Below are 23,412 nucleotides of genomic sequence, written 5' to 3'. Positions count from 1 at the left end.
AGGATTCACTTTTGTTTTAAAAAGGCAGCAATTCTAACACATGGCATAAAAAAAGAGTCACATGACAGATCACACATCTGTTTTCATTATCTTTTAACAAAATATTTACTTCTATTATGTGCAATTCTAAGAATTGCGTGGGTTATGTTCTCTGATAATCAGGATTTCTTTAAAACAAAATCATTGGATTATTTACCTATTGCGAATAGTACAATCCCGGAGCCTTCAAATGCCTCCTGCTCTGACAAGAAGGCTGATTTACATTAATAAGAATGAGCTCCGGGGAAAAAAGATACTCTGTTCTTGCAGGGCAGCAGGAAGGCTGAGGCTCCAGGATTATATGTATCTAGATATTTACAGTAAATATTATGGACCAAATTTGAAATGGAAGTATGAAGCTAGTCAAGACTGGATGTTTTACTAAAATATCTGCTCCAGAGGTTTTTTTGGGGGAAGTTCTATGGCTTGTGTTATACAGGAGGTCAGAATAGATGATCACAGTGATTCCTTCTGGCCTTGGAATCTACGAACCCTGCCAGTGTCAATGGATTGCATCTGTTCATTCCAGGCATGAAATTTTGTCTCGTATCTATCCCAGTTAGAGAGGGGCCTGATTCAGAACTCTGAATTCAATTATCCTTGAACTTCAGTGGTGGCTGGAATTCAAACCCAGAGCTAAATTTTATGGCTGAATATATGGCCAAATCAAAACCATGTTGGTGGGGGAGGAGGAGGCATGCTTATAAAAAATGAATACGCTCTCCTGCAGTAATCACATAGATCATTGCACTACCACTATTATGACAGGTTTCAGAGCAACAGCCGTGTTAGTCTGTATTCACAAAAAGAAAAGGAGGACTTGTGGCACCTTAGAGACTAACCAATTTATTTGAGCATAAGCTTTTGTGAGCTACAGCTCACTTCATCGGATGCATACTGTGGAAAGTGTAGAAGATCTTTTTATATACACACAAAGCATGAAAAAATACCTCCTCCCACCCCACTCTCTTGCTGGTAATAGCTTATCTAAAGTGACCACTCTCCTTACAATGTGTATGATAATCAAGGTGGGCCATTTCCAGCACAAATCCAGGGTTTGACAAGAACGTCTGAGGGGGGGTGGGGTAGGAAAAAACAAGGGGAAATAGGTTACCTTGCATAATGACTTAGCCACTCCCAGTCTCTATTCAAGCCTAAGTTAATTGTATCCAATTTGCAAATGAATTCCAATTCAACAGTTTCTCGCTGGAGTCTGGATTTGAAGTTTTTTTGTTGTAATATAGCAACTTTCATGTCTGTAATCACGTGACCAGAGAGATTGAAGTGTTCTCCGCCTGGTTTATGAATATTATAATTCTTGACATCTGATTTGTTTCCATTTATTCTTTTATGTAGAGACTGTCCAGTTTGACCAATGTACATGGCAGAGGGGCATTGCTGGCACATGATGGCATATATCACATTGGTGGATGTGCAGGTGAACGAGCCTCTGATAGTGTGGCTGATGTTATTAGGCCCTGTGATGGTGTCCCCTGAATAGATATGTGGGCACAGTTGGCAACGAGCTTTGTTGCAAGGATAGGTTCCTGGGTTAGTGGTTCTGTTGTGTGGTATGTGGTTGCTGGTGAGTATTTGCTTCAGGTTGGGGGGCTGTCTGTAAGCAAGGACTGGCCTGTCTCCCAAGATTTGTGAGAGTGTTGGGTCATCCTTAAGGATAGGTTGTAGATCCTTAATAATGCATTGGAGGGGTTTTAGTTGGGGGCTGAAGGTGACGGCTAGTGGCGTTCTGTTATTTTCTTTGTTAGGCCTGTCCTGTAGTAGGTGACTTCTGGGAAATCTTCTGGCTCTATCAATCTGTTTCTTCACTTCTGCAGGTGGGTATTGTAGTTGTAAGAATGCTTGATAGAGATCTTGTAGGTGTTTGTCTTTGTCTGAGGGGTTGGAGCAAATGTGGTTGTATCGCAGAGCTTGGCTGTAGACGATGGATCGTGTGGTGTGGTCAGGATGAAAGCTGGAGGCATGTAGGTAGGAATAGCGGTCAGTAGGTTTCCGGCATAGGGTGGTGTTTATGTGACCATCGTTTATTAGCACTGTAGTGTCCAGGAAGTGGATCTCTTGTGTGGACTGGACCAGGCTGACGTTGATGGTGGGATGGAAATTGTTGAAATCATGGTGGAATTCCTCAAGGGCTTCTTTTCCATGGGTCCAGATGATGAAGATGTCATCAATATAGTGCAAGTAGAGTAGGGGCATTAGGGGACGAGAGCTGAGGAAGCGTTGTTCTAAGTCATCCATAAAAATGTTGGCATACTGTGGGGCCATGCGGGTACCCATAGCAGTGCCGCTGATCTGAAGGTATACATTGTCCCCAAATGTAAAATAGTTATGGGTAAGGACAAAGTCACAAATTTCAGCCACCAGGTTAGCCGTGACATTATCGGGGATAGTGTTCTTGATGGCTTGTAGTCCATCTTTGTGTGGAATGTTGGTGTAGAGGGCTTCTACATCCATAGTGGCCAGGATGGTGTTATCAGGAAGATCACCGATGGATTGTAGTTTCCTCAGGAAGTCAGTGGTGTCTTGAAGGTAGCTGGGACTGCTGGTAGAGTAGGGCCTGAGGAGGGAGTCTACATAGCCAGACAATCTGCTGTCAGGGTGCCAATGCCTGAGATGATGGGGCGCTCAGGGTTTCCAGGTTTATGGATCTTGGGTAGTAGATAGAATATCCCAGGTCGGGGTTCCAGGATTTGATCTTGTGCGGATTTGATCTGTGCGGATTTGATCTTGTGTTTTACCAGCAGGAGAGTGGGTTTGTGTGGGGGGGGAGTGGGGGGGGGTGAGAAAACCTGGATTTGTGCTGGAAATGGCCCAACTTGATTATCATACACATTGTAAGGAGAGTGATCACTTTAGATAAGCTATTACCAGCAGGAGAGTGGGGTGGGAGGAGGTATTTTTTCATGCTTTGTGTGTATATAAAAAGATCTACACTTTCCACAGTATTCATCCGATGAAGTGAGCTGTAGCTCACAAAAGCTTATGCTCAAATAAATTGGTTAGTCTCTAAGGTGCCACAAGTACTCCTTTTCTTTTAGCACTATTATAAGCTTCAGTGTTGTCAAGAGCTAATCGTGATTTTCTAACTAAATATTTAGTCAAAACTGAAATGGTTCAAGGGAAAGGGTCTGTTTAGATTAATCTCTTGATTCAAAAATAAAATTTTTAAAAAATGAAAATTGTCAAGATTGGATGCTTTGACATTTTGGAAACTAAAAAGAAAAAAAGTGTTTTTTTTTAAATGAGTTGTGTTTCAGATTTGAGTTAATTTATACTAAAAAGATTACAAATATGAAAAACAAAACATTTTGAAATTATCAAAATAAAACAATTCCATTGACCCAATCCATTTCCCTCCCAGGATTCCTGGTTCATGAAAATTTGAGATTTAGACTTTTTGTGACTATTTGGGAAAACATCTCAAAATTTCTGACAAGATGGTAAAACTGTTTCCCACCCAATTCTGTTGTGGACCATTATTCTAAAATACTGTGGGTTTTCTTAATATCATATAATCAGAATTTTGCCCTATCTTAATATGGGGCAGTCCTAAATTATGTAACACATTAGGGAGTGGGTGGGTTCTTAATTCTGCATGTTCGTTTTAGTGTTACAGTGTTATAAGGGGTGTGCGGGTCTTGAAAATCTCCTAAAACTGTATTATGTAATTTATGGACAGCCCCTAAATTCTGAATCAAATCCCTAGTTCTTAAACCTTGCAAATGAAAGAGGCAGGATCTGAATTATTTTTCAACTCAGGTCCATCTCTCTGATGGCTATGCTAAACACCTGCAGTAAGTGTGATTAGGAAATGGTTAATACAATCTAATCTTTCCTCATAAGTGTTAGGAAAACAGCCCTGCAGCACTATGTGCTCATATTATAACTGCTATTTTTACTGCTAGAACCAGCAGCAACCTGTCAACAGGGAACTTAAATTGTCCTTGTTACTCAGGCAAAAAGTCCTATTGACATCCATTGGAATTCTACGTGCTGAATAAGGGTCAATTGTGGTCCACTGCTTGAAAGAAAAGTGGGAGCAGAAAACTCACTGAAGGGAATGGAAATAATTTCTCAGAGGCACATAGTACACTAAATATGTCACAGGTGAAAAGAGCAGGGCCTTTTACTGCATGGGGAATTCCCACTGAAATCAATGGCAGCTCTCTCAAAAACAGCCGGTATGTTACAACTGACACACATTTGGTTACAGGGCCAGATTCTACTCCCTTATTCATGCTTAATAGAACTTTATGCCATAAACAACTTTCTTGAAATCAGTGGGACCACTCATGAAGTAAGATTCTACTAATCTTGAGTAAAGATATCAGAATATGGTCCATTATGAGTTTCTTTCGTATCAGGCCTGATCCAAAGATCATTAAAGCCATCCCTCTGGATTGACTTCAATCAGTTTTGGATCAGGCCCACTATTAAAAAGACATGGATTATTGCATTTCTTGGGATAATTCTCACTCACACTGTTTTCCCTCTCACTCACACAGTTAATCCAGATATTTGTCTCTCATTGCATGAAATAGGCAACACTGTGTTTGTGGAGTTGACAAAAAGGGGTGTTGTGGGGTGGAGATTTAAATACTCCAAAAACTTTGTATACCATAATAAAGGTTCCAAGTTTCTGATTTTTAAAGCATACAATTTCATTTTGCTGTGTTACCAGCACAACCATGTCATTTCAATGGTTTTAGACATATCCCAACATGAAGTGTCAGTTCATAAACCTTTTGCCATGGGCTGCAAGTCACAGACAAAGCTCAGTCTCAATTTCAAACAAAATAAAAAGGTAAAAAGAATAAGTTAATAGCCTCTGTTACTATCACCAGTTCTGAATGGTCTGTAACATCAAAGAAGTCTGAATTACAAGGGTTTACTGTCACCACCACTACAGCTATGCTCAATATCAATGGTATGCTGTCCAGCAAAAGAACAGAAGTGTCAGTATCTCTTAACAACCAGATTAACAAACACAAAAGCCCCCCTTTTCTCTGCGTCTTCAGCTAAATAAGTAATGTGATTAAAACAGGAGAAGATAAGAAGAGTTGAACACAGAGGGTTTCAGGACTGAGTCTCTGAAACTTATTTATTCTTTCACCTCATACACTGTATCGATCTTCAAGCTGTAGTCACAGGAATTACTCAAACTTTCTAACGTCTCTTAGAAAGCAATTGAAGCTCACCTAATATTAATGCTAATGCACTCCTTAGCGCACACGAAAATTAAGAGCCTGTTCATTCAACCTTCTCAATCCCAACTCAACTCAGAAAAAAACCTTGAATAAATAATCTTTGTGATATGCCCTGAAATGTGGGTTCTGATGGACTAAAATGGGAAAGGGGTAAGTCCCAGAGTAAAGAATTATGGCAGCTAGAGACATAAACTAATGGGGGGCGGGAGAATTATGAGAGTGGCTTAAAGCTAGGGAGGAGAAGAATAGTAAAGGCTGTGTCAATGAACCTGCAGAGAGTATTTCAGAGAGTCTAGTTGCTGAGGGGAGAGCTTTCTTAGACTGTAATCAATAAATAGATATCTAAAAGATATCTTATCTATGGAATCTATCTTCCCCAAAAGTCCCCAATATAGGAGTCACAATGTTTACGCTATGTTACTTTCTCTGAACAGCTATTGGTGTCACACTGCTCCATAGCAAATAAAACAGCTGCAGGATGGGATTTTCTTTTACAGTGGCCCTAAATGCATTCACTGAGCAATTTGCACAATCTGCCTCACGACTTGAATCAGTTAATATACACCTCTGTGGACAGCTTTCAGAAACTTGTTTGGAAGAGCACACAGTGTCTGACACTGGAAAAGATCAGGGAATAAGAACTGAGGCATCAGAGGCTGCAGATAGAGAGGAGGAAAAGGAGGAGCAAGCAGCACAAAAGTACTTGAGCATTTTTTCCCTTTGCCATTCCCACTCTTTCTATTCTCTTTTTTAAATGTCTATTAATATAGTTCTATAAAACAATACACAACAGTGTATATGTGGGGAAGTAGCAAAACACACGCAAACACTTAAAAAAACCCAACTTGGAATGATTCATTATCTCACCAATACACCACCTCCCAAGTGATCTCCTGTGTCTCATATTCCAATAGAGAAATTTCTGCCATATCTGTTGAAAGTAAGATATCAGAATTTTTCAGTTTTCTAAAGATCAGTCTCTGAGGGATGTACAGTTATGTCTGTTTTGTCTCCATCCTAATGCTAAGATCTTGGCACAGATTTTTACTTCTATGTGTAGTAGTAATTTAAGGCCTGATCCAACTCAATGGGAGTATTTTTAGTAAGGGAGGTTTGATTGAGCCCTGAGGCCTGATCCTGCAGGATCCTGAGCCCTATATCTACATGGAGCCCCACAGACTTCTACAGAGCTCTAAGCAGTACAGGGACTCTGCCCTTTTGGAGTCACTTGTGGGATCTGGGCCAAGGTCTCAGCGCTCATACAGACTAGTGGGATTCTACATTTCTTGAACACAAAAGAAATTATGTTAAGATGTGTGTAAAACTTTCCCTCAGTTTCCATTAGGACTAAACTTCATATTGGTCACAATAATTTTAAAAACATTTAGCCATCAAACCATCCTCCCTGGATATTTACCTACTTTTGAGTGCTGTCTTGGATTTTTGGGGATTTTTTTTTTGGTATGTTTGTTTTAGTTTATAACGAGAGAAGGAACTGTCAATGTCATCTTTATCAGGATCTGCTAATTTTACTCTAATTCTCTGTATAAAGTATTTATATATATTATACTCATTGAATAGTAGCACTGAGTTATGAGTTTGTTTAAGATTCAAATGAAAGAGGGCACAATTCTACTTGCTTGCTAAACAAACATTTTAAATCTCTTAAGACCTTAAGTGTTGGAAACTCTATATAAGAACCTAGAAACTGTTGTACTTTATTTGTCTAGATCTACCACATTTTGAATATTTTTGTGACTGCTTACATATTAGGCTTCCTTTTAATTAGACCTTGCACGTTTCCCATTGTGTATGAACTAACAGCATCTACATTTTCCTCCATATATGCATCTCTCTGTCTTTTAATAAAATCTCTTGAGATAGAAGCTGGTATGTTTTAGTAGACCCTATCTGGGTTTCATAGTTATGGGGAAAACAGTCTTTTCACCTGTTCTTACCAACTATTCAATTTATTCACTCAAGCATAAATTTTCAAAGGTACATACAAAATGTGAGAATAGATGAGATTGTTTTATGAGTGAAAAAGGCAGAATGAACATTTTTCACTGCATATCACATATGTAAACCCTGCATCCTTAGGATTTCATTTTATTTCTAATAGTACTCTGCCTAACTATAATTGCCCTTGATATTGCAGGAAGAAGAATGATACCACACACTGAATGAGGCAAGGACCCTGTGGAAAAAAATAGTATGCAGGTTAATTGCTAGGATCATCTGGGTGCATCTCGCCAAATCAATTTGCTGCTATTGCAAGGACCTCATGCATTGGTATTTCTCTGTTCACCCTATTCTCTGCAAGTAGTTTAGTCTACTGAGGTCTGAATACTTCGGTCTAATCCAGGTTCTTGGGTTCAATACAGGTGTAACTGAGTGGGAGTAGTAACCTCTGATGTGCAAAAGGTCAGGCTAGATGATCTGGTGGTACCTTCTGGCCTTAAACTCTATGGTTATTTGTCATTAGAAATTTTGTATCATAATGCATATATCCAAGGGGGCCAGAATAAGGTTGCACAAGAAATCTCATATTCAGGTATTTCCGAACTTTTCAGTGCTTGACTTTGCAACTTTGATGTTCTTTTAATGCAGATGTTTGAATATATTATAGAAGTAGTTACACTTGTTACAGAGATTGGCTGAGCTAGTAGGGTTCTCTCTGTGGGTCTTCAGCGACTCAACCCTCCAACCAAGCCACATACGTGGTCTTCCCCTCTGAGTATACAGTCCTAAGTTCTTATTATGGTACTGGTATGGGGCCATAGCTCTTAGTCTTCTTCACAGAGGCATTGCCTTCTTCAACCACCCAGCCGGGGCCCATCTCAGTACCCTCAGCTGCTGTCCTTTTCAGCAGCCCTCCCTGGGCTCAGTCTGGAACCAGATCAACAAGGGCCATCTCGGAACCCTTATCTGGTCTAGGCAGGTTCTGTGTTCAGTCCCCTGGGCTCAACCTGCCCGCACTGACCTTTCCTTGGTCCTGCTGCTCATTGAACCAGCCAGGCACCCGGTCTTTGGCAGTCTTCCCTGGGCTTGGCTTTGTGTGGTGAGCTCTCTGCAGTGACCTGTCCGTGGTCCTGCTGTTCGTCTAGCCAGCCTGGCACCGGGTACTCCCCCATCAAGCTCCACAAAGCAGCTAAAGGCTCTGTTCTGCTGCTTGCCTTTTATCTGGCCCTTCTGGCCCTTTACTGGTCGCTCCAGCAGCCCCTCTGATTGGCTGCTCCTCTGAAGTCACTCTAGCCTGCCTGGAGGACTTCTCACTGTTCTATTCTGGGGCAGGGTGACACAGGGCCGTGAGAACTCCAGATCTAGTCCATCCTGCCACACAGGGGTAGTCAATAGGTGGATTGTGGGCCAAATCCAGACCACTAGATGCTTTTGAACCGATTGAAATCTTTTTATTTGCTTATACTAATCATCATTATTGTTATTGCGGTGTGAAAATTGTTTCTCTGGAGTCTGGACCTTGACTACACCTTGACAAAAAAGAATTCATTCTATTAAAGAACAAAATTAATCAGACAGTATCAAAAGTCTGCACTTCATACTCCATATCAGGAAGATACCTCAGTCTAATATAATCCACTAGCATTGTGAGGTGATATAGGTATTGATCTGCAGTGTTAGAAATACCAATATTATTACTACTTGGTAAATTTTAGAAGCAGAAATCATCCCTTTAGAGTCCAGACTCCTCTGTTCATAATGTTCTGTTCACTCCTATTTTCCAACCAGAAATCATTGTAATTATTTTCAAACGTCCACAGTGGTTAAATCTTTTCCTTATGAATATGAAAAGACAACTCTTCTCCTGTTGTGATCAAGGGGCCCGATCCTACAGCTTTTACCCATGAGAATTATCCTTTTGACTCACGAATGAAAACAAGGACTTCAGAATTTAGCCCCAGGTCTGCAGCACAAGCAATCTCTCTGCAAAAGACTCTCCGCACTGGGTCATCACCAAGACAACTCACAGGATCTACTAAGGACAGTTAGCCTTATAAATGCCTTAATACATCTCCTAAGGATAAAAGGAGCTTAGTATACAGTGACAGGAAAAACTGCACACTTGCTTTGAAAATGTGGCCTTCTGAGTGCATCTTCAGCACTGCTTCTAGCACTGTCAAACAAAGAAAATTCTACTTAGTGAAGCCAAAAATGAATCACTGCTTCCCAGATTTTGAAACAGGAACCAGATTCTGATTGGACACACCAATGATTAAAATTGAGGTATTCTACATTTACACCAATATAATTGTGATCACAACCTGGCCTGACATTTTCCATTCAAACACTAGGAAGAGCAAGAAGAAAGAGCTGGGAAGATTCTCTGGTTGAGGCATGACAGACTTGCCCCACACCAGTGTAGATTCAAAGATAACAACACTGGAAAATTCCTCTTGAGCTGTCTTGTCCAGCAATAGTGAGGAGGAGAGGTAAAAAAAGGTAGTACTCGGCTCTGCTCACTTAAGCTGTGCCCATAATCCTATGTGTGGCTAACAATCTTAAGGGATCTACTAAAATGTCAAATATAAGTATGTCAACAGCTCTAACATTGAAATTGACACCACTGGGGTTCAGTTTTTAACAGCCCTTGTTGATAAATGAGAGTTAGTTTCCACTTCTTTTAGAACTAAGGGGCCAAATTCTGCTTTCAGCTGGAGCTGGGTGAAATTTTTCAGATGAATAGTTTATTTGCCAAAAAAAACAGTTTTGGTTGACCTGAAACTATTCAAAAATTTGACACGAATTCACCAAATTCTCTCAGACATTTTTTTCTCAGCTAGATTCACAAGTGGACTTAGGTGTCATTCACAAAACAGAGAAGAAGAATATAGTGATGATCCCCCTTTTTAACATCCAGCCCAGTGGCTAGGCTACTCACTTTGGATATATATGGGAGAACAAGGTTCAACGCTCCACTTTGCCTGAAGCAGAGCACGGATTTGAACTTGGGTTTCTCAGGTGACAGCCCTATTTACTGAGTAATAGGGTATTTAGGGCAAGTCTTTCTCAGGGCTTGTCTACACTTACTGGGGGATTGACACACAGGAATCAATGCATCGGTGGTTGATTTACCGGGTCTAGTGAAAACCCACTAAACTGACCACAGATTGCTCTCCTGTCAACTCCTGTACTCCACTGGATCTAGAGGAGTAAATGGAGTTGATGGGAGGGCATCTTCTGTCGACATTGCATAGTGAGGACCCTGTGGTAAGTAGATCTAAGCTACTTTGACTTGAGTTATGCTATTCCCGTAACTCAAATTGCGTAGCTCAGGTTGATTATTTCCTGTAGTGTAGACAAGGCCTCAGTCTCTCCTGTTGAAGCTGTTCTACTTTGTATATAATATTTTATTAGTCTTTGGGCCATAGAGAAATGGAATTGAATTCCAATCTCCCACATCCCAGATGAATGCCTTAACCATTGGGCTAAAAGTTGTACAGGGGAAACAACCCCCTTCTCTAGCTAGTGTGTGAATCTAACCCATTAAAAACGCTAGGAAACAAAATCTTTTGGGTTGAACAAAATGTTTTATTTGACCCAAAATTGACTTATTCAATTAACTGAAAATTCCAAAAGTGTTTGGAGTCAGTTTGACTTCAACCTTTTTTCTTTTCAATTTTTCAGAACTGCTAGCAAAGCACCCCACCCCCCAAAAAATTGGTTATTTGCCCAGATAGACTCTCATTTACATAGGTGCAAATCCTATTATTTTCAGTAGGTGTTATACCTATTTAACAGAATAGAATTTAAACCACAGGTTCACTCTGTCTGCATGCTTATTAAGACAGCACAACATTCAGTCTCATTCAATACACAATCAAAAGAACTAGAAAGCTACAAAAAAACTATTTTAAATGAAAACTTAAATCTGCAATAACTAGTGCAGCTCCCACACAGCATTAGCTGGTAAAGAGAGACACAGAGCCATGGCTCAATCAAAGCCCAGAAGAACACAGAGCAGTTTCTCCCTCTGTACTAATTCCAGTAGGGTTTAATTCTAAACTATTTAGAAAGCCTGTAGAGAAAATGAGGACTTGTGGCACCTTAAATTTATTTAAGCATACGCTTTCATGAGCTACAGCTCACTTCATCGGATTCATTCAGTGGAAAATACAGTGGGCTGTACAAGTCCTCATTTTCTTTTTGCGGATACAGACTAACACGGCTGCTACTCTGAAACTTGTCTAGAGAAAATGGTTCATCTCCCTTCCAAGGCAGTTCATTACACAGCTCCAGATTGCATTTCTTGTATCAAAGCTCAATTTTCCCCATCTCTCTTTCTAGTCTGAGGATGTTACGTCTCCATTTTACCACACATAATTACAATAATAGTCCTTTCCCCTCCCTCTTATTAACACCTGTCTAATATTTGTGCAATGATTTCATATCCTCCCTTAATCACATTTTAATCAGTTTATACAAATAAAGTTTAGTCAATCTCTCATCACATCATATTCTTTCATCACTCTCGCCTTTGTTGGCCACCTATGAACTTTCTCCAGTTTTTCCAATAGCCTTTTTATAATGAAGAACCTTATATCTGCTCGCAGTACTCCTAGGGTCATTTTTCCTAAGGCTATACAGAATGTAGCATTTATTAATAAATTAGGTGATTTCCCAGCTAGACAGAGGAAGTCAATTGTGCCAGAAACGTTTGTAATGTAATGTATTTTATACTGTTTATATTATTTTGTTTGTACGCTATTCCGAACATGGTTGTGAAATGAGAGGGAGCAAATAAAGACTGAAGAATGATCAGAGTTAAAATACAAGACTCAGGCATGCCCATTTGCAGGTGCAATATCTACCATTAGATTGGCTTACTCATGTATGTTCCAGCTTGAGAACCACCAGGTATCTCAACTTCAGCAATATGGCCTAGGGAGAGGGGTCGGACCAAGTCCCAAACCATTTAGGCCTTTGTAGCTTAAAACCAGACACATTGAATTCCACCTAGAAACTCATGGTGAGAGCACATCACACAGTGGTTAGTCCCATTCAAATCAGTAGGCAGTGGCTTCAATTCAGCCCTTGCTTGGCTCACCAGAAATTAATGGGACCAGTGAATGGCTAAGGTACTTCTCAACACAAGTAACGGTGGCGGGATATAGTTTGTATTTTGTAGATTCTCTAAGACTTGCAATCTGAGTTAGTCATGGAGGACACGTGTGTGATATGAACACCTGTCATCTCTCAATTGGATTGGTTTCCTACGGATGTTCAACACATCTGCATCATGGAAACCCTTCAGTCACTAACAATCAGGGCTGAATTCAAGTCAATGACCTTGCGTGAAAGTTTCCATTTTTCTCTGACAAACGACCTCAGCTCTCTAGATCTCCTGGTTTCCATGTTTTTTATCTCAGTTTTATTGAATCAGACTCTACCCATGACAGCCAGACCAGGTCTAAAGTACCAGCACTACACTGTGCAGCTTGTAGCACCGTAGGACACATATTTCCTACATTGATAGAAGGGGCTTTTCTAAGTGTAGTTAATCCATCTCTCCAAGAGTGGGTAAAAATTCTTCTGTTGGCCTAGCCATGTCTACCCCCAGGGATTAGGTCGTCCTAACTGCCGCACTCAGGGCACAACATTTTTCACAGCTCTGAGCCACATACCTAGGTTGAATTGAATACACTAATTTTTTAGTGTAGACAGGGCCCCAGTGAGCAGTTCCAAGACAGCCTCTTTTAAAATGTAAAACATTTACTGCTTTATAAACAATCAGGGTTTCCGTTTGAATAATATACTGTGCCTTCTAGTATAATAAAGCAATATGTTAAACTGCAGCCTTCACGAAACTTTATTTCAAAGACAGTGTAGGAGTTACAGTATTTTAATAAGTTCATATGAAATGTAAATAAGTCAGACAGTTGAAAATGTATTTTCTCTGACACCTCTATATTGTAGAACACCGTGTCACTTCAGATTATGTTCCATTATGATAATCATATTGTAAAACTGACTGTTGTGATTTAATATCTTAGGAAAAGCTGAAAAATGAGAACTATTCTTGAGCTTCTTCTTGGGGAAAAAATTGTAAGTGAGTGACTTATTGGAGAGTAAATGCAATTTGCATACCTTTATAAATAATATCAGAATCCTGTCTTAACACCGAACATTGGAAAAATTAAGCCACGGCTCCATATATCTGTCTGACAAGCTATAGTTATGATTTATGGAGGTGACAGTTATTTAGTCCAGTGAGAGTTACATCACTAATTTGGTGTCATAACTTGGTGTCATACAAAATCTTCATTTAAAAAATATTTATTTATTTTTCCTCTCTAACTTATGAATTAACAGCCTTGTTAAAACTCATCTGTAGAAGAAACCATGCAGGTGGAAAGGAGGAGAGAATTATATCCAGAAAGTATTTTCCTCAAACTGTGATAATGACATTTAATAGAAAGATTAATAATATAATGACATTTAATAGAAAGACTGGATTACTTTCTGGGATGTGCACTATAACCTACATAATAGAGTTGGAAAATCATAATTTGAGAAATACTATGGAATACTATGAAAATGCATTTTTCATAAAAGGTAATGGAAAATGACTGTTTTAAGCAGGGGTCTTCTACCAATACTTATGACTATACATGCAGCCACACAGAAATGTGCCAAACAAACTGAAAACCAGTGTCAGAGTCTTGACTAAGGATCTGATTCAACAAGATCCTGTAGCCCATTTATGGCAGGTAGGCAGGTGCAAAGAGGAAGCAAGGCAGCCCTAAGGCTTCCCAAAGAATATCCCCAGGCACAGCAGGCCTCTACAGTGTACACAAGGCAAAGAGACGAGTCTCCCTGCGCTTAACCATCTCTGCTGTGGTGCCCAGTGTACGAGGATATTCCAGGGCTGGGGTGGGCCAGAGGAGGAAGGAAGCAGGAGATGATGTAACTAGGGAAGATCCTATCAGTTCTGTGATTTTATACTAACTATAGGGGTCATTGTAACAGGCATAAATCTAGCCTGTGCCAGAAACTGAACCTGAATAGAGGAGGCAACAAGCCACCTTCATTCTAACACCACACTAGGCGCTGGCATCACCACAGAGAGGAATCTGGATGAAAATTTTCAAAAGACAGTCATCTCAGACAATATTGTACTGCAACATCTGAGGGATGGAAAATATAAATATGGATTTTTAAGTAGTTCACATTTTTATATGCATCCATTCATACAGGGATGCTTTTATCTGTGGCACAGAATTGTAGAAATAATATGAGTGCACAAATATCTGTATTATATGTGGAAAGCTCCTGCACTTCATATGGATGTATGAAAATGGAACCACAGAGGAAAAAACAGAAATCAGCTACGCTACTTGAAATTGCCTCCTTCTGAAGGTTTTCCTTCATTTTTACATCTGTTTCTGGCAAGATCATACTCTAACTACTCTAAGTTGTTATATTAGTGCCCTATCACCACTGCATCTGAACACCTCTCAGGAGTTAAACTACCACAAATATTCCCACGCTTAGCGTATTAGGAGTACATTGTCCTAGCCTATTCAGCAAGGGAAAAAAATACTAGTTGTGAGGCACTCACATTTCTAAGATTAGACACATATAAGAAAGAGCCCAGGATGTCTACTTTAATTCTGCTTGCTCCTCTGAAGACCCAGACTTTTTGTCTTTGTTAATATGCATCCTCCCCCCACTTCACCTGCTAATGTTAATTTTTAAGTTTTACTATTCAAATTGTAAAGTTGCTGAACTCCAGAAATGCACAGAGAATACTGTCATTTGCATGTTTTATTCATCGCTACCTGGAGAAGGTGAAATTTACAATGCCACAAACTGCTAGGAAATTGTAACTATATTTGATCTATTACTATTGGCTTTCTGAGACTGAATGCAACAAACCATAAAAGTGTCCTGGTGTGTATCAGGCATTATCAATCCTATTACTCCCAGATGCTCAGATTATCAGGAAAACTTGCTGCATATTTCCTCCTCAGTTTCTGAAACCAGTGCAACTCTTTGGAAGCCCCTTGACTATAAAACTTTAGTCTACCTGAATACTCCATTTCAACAGTAACAGTGCAAAGCTGTAGTTTCTACAAGGCTAGTATTCACTTTTGATGTGCCAGATAAATTTTATGTCAATGAGTATTTGTTTAGCCATTTTATATTCTAGACAACAAGGTTATGCAGATGTCATTTCTATGATTTAATATTTAGTATGGCTCATGGTTCCTCTAGGATCTACCCCCAATAACTCCCCAGCATGACACTGCAATTTGTTTTAAAATTTAAAGACAGGATGATCTGATCTGGTATGCACTGGTGTACAGAAATAGAAAGGAACCCTCTCACTCCTCTGTGCTGACAGGCCATATTAAACATAGCAACATGAGTCAGAGAGCAGCATCCATGGAGTCACTCCCCTTCCCACACAGGTCAGGAGGAAGTGGGCAGGGAAAGGGTAGAGTTTTGGCTCCTCCCCCACAGCATGTGAGCCAGATCAGATGCGCTGGTGATGAAGGGGATACAATCTGTGCCAAACTTAAATCTGGGGAAAATTATTTCTCCCATAGAGTAAGGAGGAATCCTGGACCCGGACTGTGGGTCACAATATGGTCCCTGGGACTACTTCTGTGGCAGCACACTTATTCAGGATCTGTCACAATTGAACCCTATATGAGTTAATGCATTTTAGAGAACTGATTTATCACCTTTATAAAAAGAACTCACTGAACTGCTACTGATAGCACTGTTGATGAGTGGAAATGAGGTGGGGAAATGTAATACTAATGAAACAGGAGAAAAATCATGATTTGTAGGTTCACAAAAAATCCTCAGAGATTTTACTGGCTTTCATGAAAATAAACATCTGCTTTCCTGGAAGATAAATTGTTATTTCTTGTATTAAGCAGTTTTCCCAGAAAGAAAAAGAGCCAATATTGGTAAAAAAAAAATTGAAATATAAATAATAAACCGAGGGCAAATTCACAACATTTTAGGTTTGGGATTTTTGCCATGAAGGTCATTTTGAATGAAATAAATGAAAAAGCTTCACCTTGGATAAACAAAACACTTTTCAGCTCCTCTTTGAAAGCTGCTAGTTTTGCACAGCTCTTGAGAACAGCTAAAGGACTTATGAACATGTGCATCAGGAGCTGCTCCTTGGAGAATCCAAGAAATTGGTGATTAAAAAGCCCTATTAAGTCTTCTAATGCATCCTCTGACTAAAGCTATATTGTTCTGTACAGTTTATTTTCTAGTGCTTTACCAGGTCTTTCAAATATTTCCAGCAATGGGAATTCTACTACTTCACTTTGATAATAATTTCACAGTATAAAAGATCTCACTGTTAGGTATGGGTTCCCCTGCCTCGATATTCAAACGAAGTTTTCCTTTATTTCATTTTATTATATTACCCTATGGCTATTACCTCCTGGACCACTTTAAACTATTTTTCTTCCTGAAAGATTCTGGTGTCTGAAGCACAGAACACACTGAATACTACATTTGTTGCACTAGATATATACCAATATATCTAACTCTAGTCATTACTATATATAATATTTTGTAATATCTTATGTTTGAAAGGTATTATAGAAACCAAATAATATGTTCTAAGGCCCCAAAAGGGACTCTGCATGGTCAGGCCTCTGCCTACATACATATATGCGGATGCACGATATAGGGACTAAGTGGTACTTCAGCTAGGATGAGAAAATTCTTCAATGGGAAGAGGGGACTGCCCTATGCCATTCAATGGACGTGTTTCTCTCTGGCAACAGAAAATCACTATAATTTCATTGTGCTGCATTCAGAAGAGATTTTCATAGACCTGAGATTCACGTAAGGCATACAATGTATTAATAAACCATGCTGCAAAAGGACAGTTCCATAGCCATGGTTGCTTTTGATTTTTCTTCTGACCACATGAAAACACTTTATTAGAGTGATCTCTGTCATATTATATGCATAACACACTATTATAGGCTCACAGACACCTCTGTTTATTATAGTCAATGAACAACAGTTTTCCTTGTGCAACTCAGCTGAAGCCAAGAGGAATTTATTGGTGTGTCAAGCAAGGTAAAAATCGGGCTCATTTTAACTGATTTAGGAGCATCATCTAATAATTTCTTCTGAACAGAACTTTTTGGTGTTGATGAAAGATTTAATCTGCATAAGCATGAGATGGCTGCTTTACTTATGAATGGCAAAGTTATTTCAGGTAATTTTAGTTAGACTTTTCTTTTCCTTCTGAGGCCAGCACAACTGACTTACAGTAACTAACATGAAAAAATATGAAAATTAACATTGGGAAAAAAGACAACAGAACAAATCTCTCCAAAACATTTCTCAATAGCTTTTTTGCTTTAAATGTGGCATAAGCAGAATAAACAATGTGGGGTTGGCTTTTTTAGCGCTTCTTTGAAGTGACCTACATTATCAGACATTTACTAATGGCATTGCAAATGATGAGAAATAAAGCCATCTCAAATTCATGCAAATAAAACATATTCTCTGTCCCCAGATCCATCCAATCAAGGAATACAAATATTTCTAAATGAAAGCACACATTATATTCACTAAAATACCCAAGCCAAACCCTACAGTCTTTAGCCAGAAATTCTAAAGTCTTTTATTAAAAAATATAATATATTCATGACAATCCCCAGGCCAAATCAGACAGTCCCTAACCAGTTGTTAGTCATACAGTAATGGGCGTTTTGCTTCAGTAACTTCTACAGTATTGGCTTTGGCATTATTATCAGCATCACTAATAGAGGATTTTTTTTTAAATCATCATCAGATCACGACTGGAAACGAATCAGATACTCATAGATTACAGCCTGACTAATGCTGACAGACATCTCTTTACATATCGTGTTTAAGTGCAGTGAGTGAAATATTCAGAAAATGCTGCTTCTTATGTATATTGTTACCTGGAGAGTCCTAATTCAGGGTCACCTACCTGTATGCGGTTCAATGGAGAAGTAAGGCTGTCCTTCCAAAATGCTGTAAACCAGCTTTGCACTATTTCCATAAACTGGATCATCTGCATCTGTGGCCGTTACTTTAGTAACAAAGGTACCTAGTTTAAAAGAATATTTAATTAACATTTCAGTTCTTGCCAGAGATTTGTATGTTTCTTTATGAAAAAAATCAATTTGTTTAAATCTATACAGAAATTCATGAAGTGAGAGATGTCAGTAAAATGAAAAAGTAATCAGTTATGACTTAAAACATTATTCAGAGAGCACAGACAAAACATTATGCTTTGAGAAGAAATATGCCACCAGCCTAATGTTCTAGATAAAGCAAAACCTTTTTAGTAGTTGTATTATTTAAGGTTCCTTTATAGAATGCATTTTAAAGTTACGGTTAGATCTATGCAGACTTCAAGCATTTGCAAAGGGAATCATATCAAAGGGATACGAAATACAAGGTTAATACAGTAATACAATATAATATGTTGCACTTAAGTTTTGAAAAAGCACATTTGAAAGAACCTGGCCAACTTACAGTGGCTGCATAGAAAAGTAATAATATAAAGGATTTTTCTCTCTTTTTCTTTAGCTTCCAGCTACAATAATGGTTTGATGTGGCCAGAGTCAAGGCATTATCTCTTGTTTCTGAAATGACTCCCCATCACTGAGGGGGTCCACTTCCTAGCTGCCATTGTGCCTTCACTAACCTGTCTAGAAAAGAAAATAAACAAAGACATGACAAGAAATTGTTCATTTTCCTTCTCAGACCACACTCTGGCTTCTGACTGTGTAGAAAGCCACATCAAATCAAACTCAAATGTGCTTCATGGTTTTGTTGCAGCGACTTCTTTTGAATGACTTTAAAAAAATAATGATGACACTAATTAAGCTAGTTCATATGCAAAAAACACAATATCGAGAGAGAAAGAGAATGAGAAAGTGAGACAGAGTTTGAGGGCTGAATTATGCTTCTTGTGAGCTGAGATATGCTTGCCAAGGAAAAGAATAACAGCATCCACCAAGATGTGCCCTCTCTCTGGGTCTGTTGGCATTGCTATAAATGATGGCTCATGCCTGCTCTTTGTCCCTGTGTGCTGCTGAACCCAGGTTATGCCTGACTCCTGTATGGGAACACTAAGTGCAGGGTCTCCCTTTGCTCTTTACATGCACTTTGCTCCCCTTTACTGCCCCATATGAGGAGATTCATAGCTGTCAAGTTTTGTGCAACTCTTGACATTTTATGCAAATTATGTAGGGGGCTAATTTGCATGTTTGTAATTACTTTACGTATATCTACCCTCTTCAGTGTCTACACATTATCTCAGGCAGTGGCAGGGGTAGAAAATGGAATTACAAAAAATATTGGCAGCTGTGACGAGGGTACGGTGTGATTAGGAGAGGGCCCTGGGTGTCTGAGGGCTATTTGGTGGACTAGCTTAATGGAGGTGTCTGTGAGGGAAAGTGGTGGCTGGATATAGGGAAGAGTTCAGGGGAAAATGATGATTCCCTGGGAAATAGCTGAGTGCCGGGTTCCCTAGGGTAGCTAGAGGTGCTGCATGGGTGGGTCCCAGGGAATATGGGAGTGTTGTGATACACAGAGTTGCTGGGGATGGATGAGCATTGAGGGGAGGAAGGGTGTATGATGAGGGTGATCCTGGTGCAGCTTACTGGAAGTGAAGGAGGTTGTGGCCTACTTTGAGTCCCTCGCCTTGAGCTTGTGGTCAGCCTTGAGTCCCTTGCCTTGTGTCTGCGCTGAATCCCCCATGACCTCTTACTATTGCTCAATCCAAAAAGGATGGGTCAGTCCCGGAAGTGACGTATCCATCACTTCCTCCCCGGGCCCTGCACCCTTCTAGGGATGGCCCTGCATGGGTGAAAGGGGTAATGCGAGGTACCCAAATCCCTTAGTGTGGGAGGAGGTGCGAGGAGAGTTGCAGGTTGTCCCTGAAATAGAGGGGGATGTGAGTGTGGCAAATGGAGCTTGTGTAGGGGACTATGGGGGGTGGGGTAGAAGAATGCAAGGAGTCCCTTGTGTGTGCAGGGAATTCAGTCTACAGAGGCAATGATTTGTTTGACCCTCTAGTTATTTTCATAGAATCATAGAATATCAGGGTTGGAAGGGACCTCAGGAGGTCATCTAGTCCAACCCCCCTGCTCAAAGCAGGACCAATCCCCAACTAAATCATCCCAGCCAGGGCTTTGTCAAGCCTGACCTTAAAAATATCTAGAGAAGGAGATTCCACCACCTCCCTAGATAGCGCATTCCAGTGTTTCACCACCCTCCTTGTGAAAAAGTTTTTCCTAATATCCAACCTAAACCTCCCTCACTGCAACTTGAGACCATTACTCCTTGTTCTGTCATCAGCTACCACAGAGAACAGTCTAGATCCATCCTCTTTGGAACCCCCTTTCACGTAGTTGAAAGCAGCTATCAAATCCCCCCTCATTCTTCTTTTCCGCAGACTAAACAATCCCAGTTCCCTCAGCCTGTCCTCATCATGTGTTCCCTAATCATTTTTGTTGCCCTCCGCTGGACTCTTTCCAATTTTTCCACATCCTTCTTGCAGTGTGGGGCCCAAAACTGGTCACAGTACTCCAGATGAGGCCTCACCAATGTCGAATAGAGGGGAAAGATCATGTCCCTCAATCTGGCAATGCCCCTACATATACATCCCAAAATGCCATTGGCCTTCTTGGCAACAAGGGCACACTGTTGACTCATATCCAGCTTCTCATCCACTGTAACCCCTAGGTCATTTTCTGTCGAACTGCTGCCGAGCCATTCGGTCCCTCGTCTATAGTGGTGCATGGGATTCTTCTGTCCTAAGTGCAGGACTTTGCACTTGTCCTTGTTGAACCTCATCAGATTTCTTTTGGTCCAATCCTCTAATTTGTCTAGGGCCCTCTGTATCCTATCCCTACCCTCCAGTGTATCTACCTCTCCTCCCAGTTTAGTGTCATCTGCAAACTTGCTGAGGGTGCAATCCACACCATCCTCCAGATCATTTATGAAGATATTGAACAAAACCGGCCCGAGGACTGATCCTTGGGGCACTCCACTTGATACCGGCTGCCAACTAGACATGGAGCCATTGATCACTACCCATTGAGCCTGACAATCTAGCCAACTTTCTATCCACCTTATAGTCCATTCATCCAGCGCATACTTCTTTAACTTACTGGCAAGAATACTGTGGGAGACCATGTCAAAAGCTTTGCTAAAGTCAAGGAACAGCACGTCCACCTCATCCACAGAGCCAGTTATCTCGTCATAGAAGGCAATTAGATTAGTCAGGCATGACCTTCCCTTGGTGAATCCATGCTGACTGTTCCTGATCACTTTCCTCTCCTCTAAGTGCTTCAGAATTAATTCCTTGAGGACCTGCTCCATGATTTTTCCAGGGACTGAGGTGAGGCTGTAGTTCCCAGGATCCTCCTTCTTCCCTTTTTTAAAGATGGGCACTACATTAGCCTTTTTCCAGTCGTCCGGGACTTCCCCCGATTGTCATGAGTTTTCAAAGATAATGGCCAATGGCTCTGCAATCACATCCGCCAACTCCTTTAGCACTCTTGGATGCAGAGCATCCGGCCCCATGGACTTGTGCTCGTCCAGCTTTTCTAAATAGTCCCAAACCACTTCTTTCTCCACAGAGGGCTGGTCACTTCCTCCCCAGGCTGTGCTGCCCAGTGCAGTAGTCTGGGAGCTGACCTTGTTCGTGAAGACAGAGGCAAGAAAAGCATTGAGTACATTAGCTTTTTCCACATCCTCTGTCACTAGGTTGCCTCCCTCATTCAGTAAGGGGTCCACACTTTCCTTGACTTTCTTCTTGTTGCTAACCTGAAGAAACCCTATAAACTAGAATCATCTCATATATTTAAAAGTGATATTGGCTTTCTTGTATAATTCAAACTCTAGCTATAATTTACCCAGTGCTTATCAGCTTTGCCATCTTGCAGGATAGGGAGTCTTGTAAGCTTGTCTGATCTACTTCTGCCCTCTTGAACAGACCTGGCCACAGCCCCACCCTCCCAATAGGTTACATTCTGTAGCTGCTGCCCCGAGTGACAATGGAGAGAGTGAGAGAGAGAGATTGATGCACACCCCAATTGGATTAGGCTAAAATAGCAGAAGAGATATTTTCAATTTCTAGGAGAGTGGCAGAAGCTGCAAAATGTAACCTGCTTGCTACATCAGTAGGGGTGTGGTCAGACTCTTAGAGGATGTGGCTTGGGCAGGGATAAGATGTAGCTCATTTGGAGAACAGTTGGAACTTTCACAGGTGCTTCTTACCTCGTGGTTGTTCCTTTTGAATTTTATGATATTATCTTTAGAAACAAAGGAACAAAACCACAGACTTTTCTGAGGGTTTCTTTTGCCCAAGTTTCTCCTTCTGATGTAGAAAGAAGATCTGAAAGGTTTATTTTTTTGTTTAAAAATAGTTTTTCTATTGCTCATTTAGGAATATTTGGCATGTCAAGTCTGTTTTTTCCTTTCTTAGCTGAGGATCTTTTTTCAGGGATCTTAGAAATATTTGTTCTGAGCTCTCATACCTTAATTGGAAGGTGCATGTGTTAAATCTTTTACAAAGGCATCCTCTGCCCCAAGTGATCATTAGGTATTGGAGCTAAGTATGCCATAACAAAAACAATTCATCCAGTTGCAAAATTGCTTCCCTACTCTGTTGATCAGCCTCCAGCTTCCTTTCTCTTGTGATATCATAATTTTACCTCTTCTCCTGTCACCAATAGACCTATAGTTCTCAAATAAAAGAATAAAAAATAAATAAAAACAAGCCATTTTCTCATAGCCCTTATTTATACATCATAAAGAAAGAAAAAAGGTCATTAGCCCGTTTGATTTTCTTTGCAGGTGACTTTTAAAGTCAATGTCTTTTTACCTAATAAAACTAATACACCACTGGCAGAATTGGAAAGGCAGAATATTTTCCAGCCACAGGATCTATTCTCTACACCATACCTCATATTTCCTGAACCACATCTCAAGGGATACCACTTCCTTTTAGTTCCAAGATGACCTCTGTTCGATAGAAATGTGGTGTCCCATCCCCAACACTTTTATTGTTGAAAATGATTTACACAACGAGTTATATACACTAACAGAGTGAATCACACAGCAGTTTGTGTCCCTCATTTTGGATCCTTGT

General features: G+C 40.2%; 1 protein-coding gene across 4 annotated transcripts in view; it reads right to left on the bottom strand.

Annotated features, from left to right (window-relative positions):
* The window catches only part of CDH8 (cadherin 8), a 196,542-nt gene that overhangs the window by 87,453 nt on the left and 85,677 nt on the right, over positions 1-23,412 (bottom strand). For all 4 annotated transcript variants that reach the window (XM_073307975.2, XM_073307977.2, XM_073307974.2 and 1 more), the window contains one exon: positions 18,232-18,351. In XM_073307975.2, the coding sequence (XP_073164076.1) occupies positions 18,232-18,351 (120 nt within the window). The remainder of the gene's footprint in view (positions 1-18,231; positions 18,352-23,412) is intronic.

The sequence above is a fragment of the Lepidochelys kempii genome, chromosome 12 (genome assembly GCF_965140285.1).
Source record: "Lepidochelys kempii isolate rLepKem1 chromosome 12, rLepKem1.hap1, whole genome shotgun sequence".
NCBI lineage: Eukaryota > Metazoa > Chordata > Testudines > Cheloniidae > Lepidochelys > Lepidochelys kempii.
The sequence above is the reverse complement of the archived record's forward strand: the minus strand, read 5'-3'. Positions and strand labels throughout refer to the sequence as shown.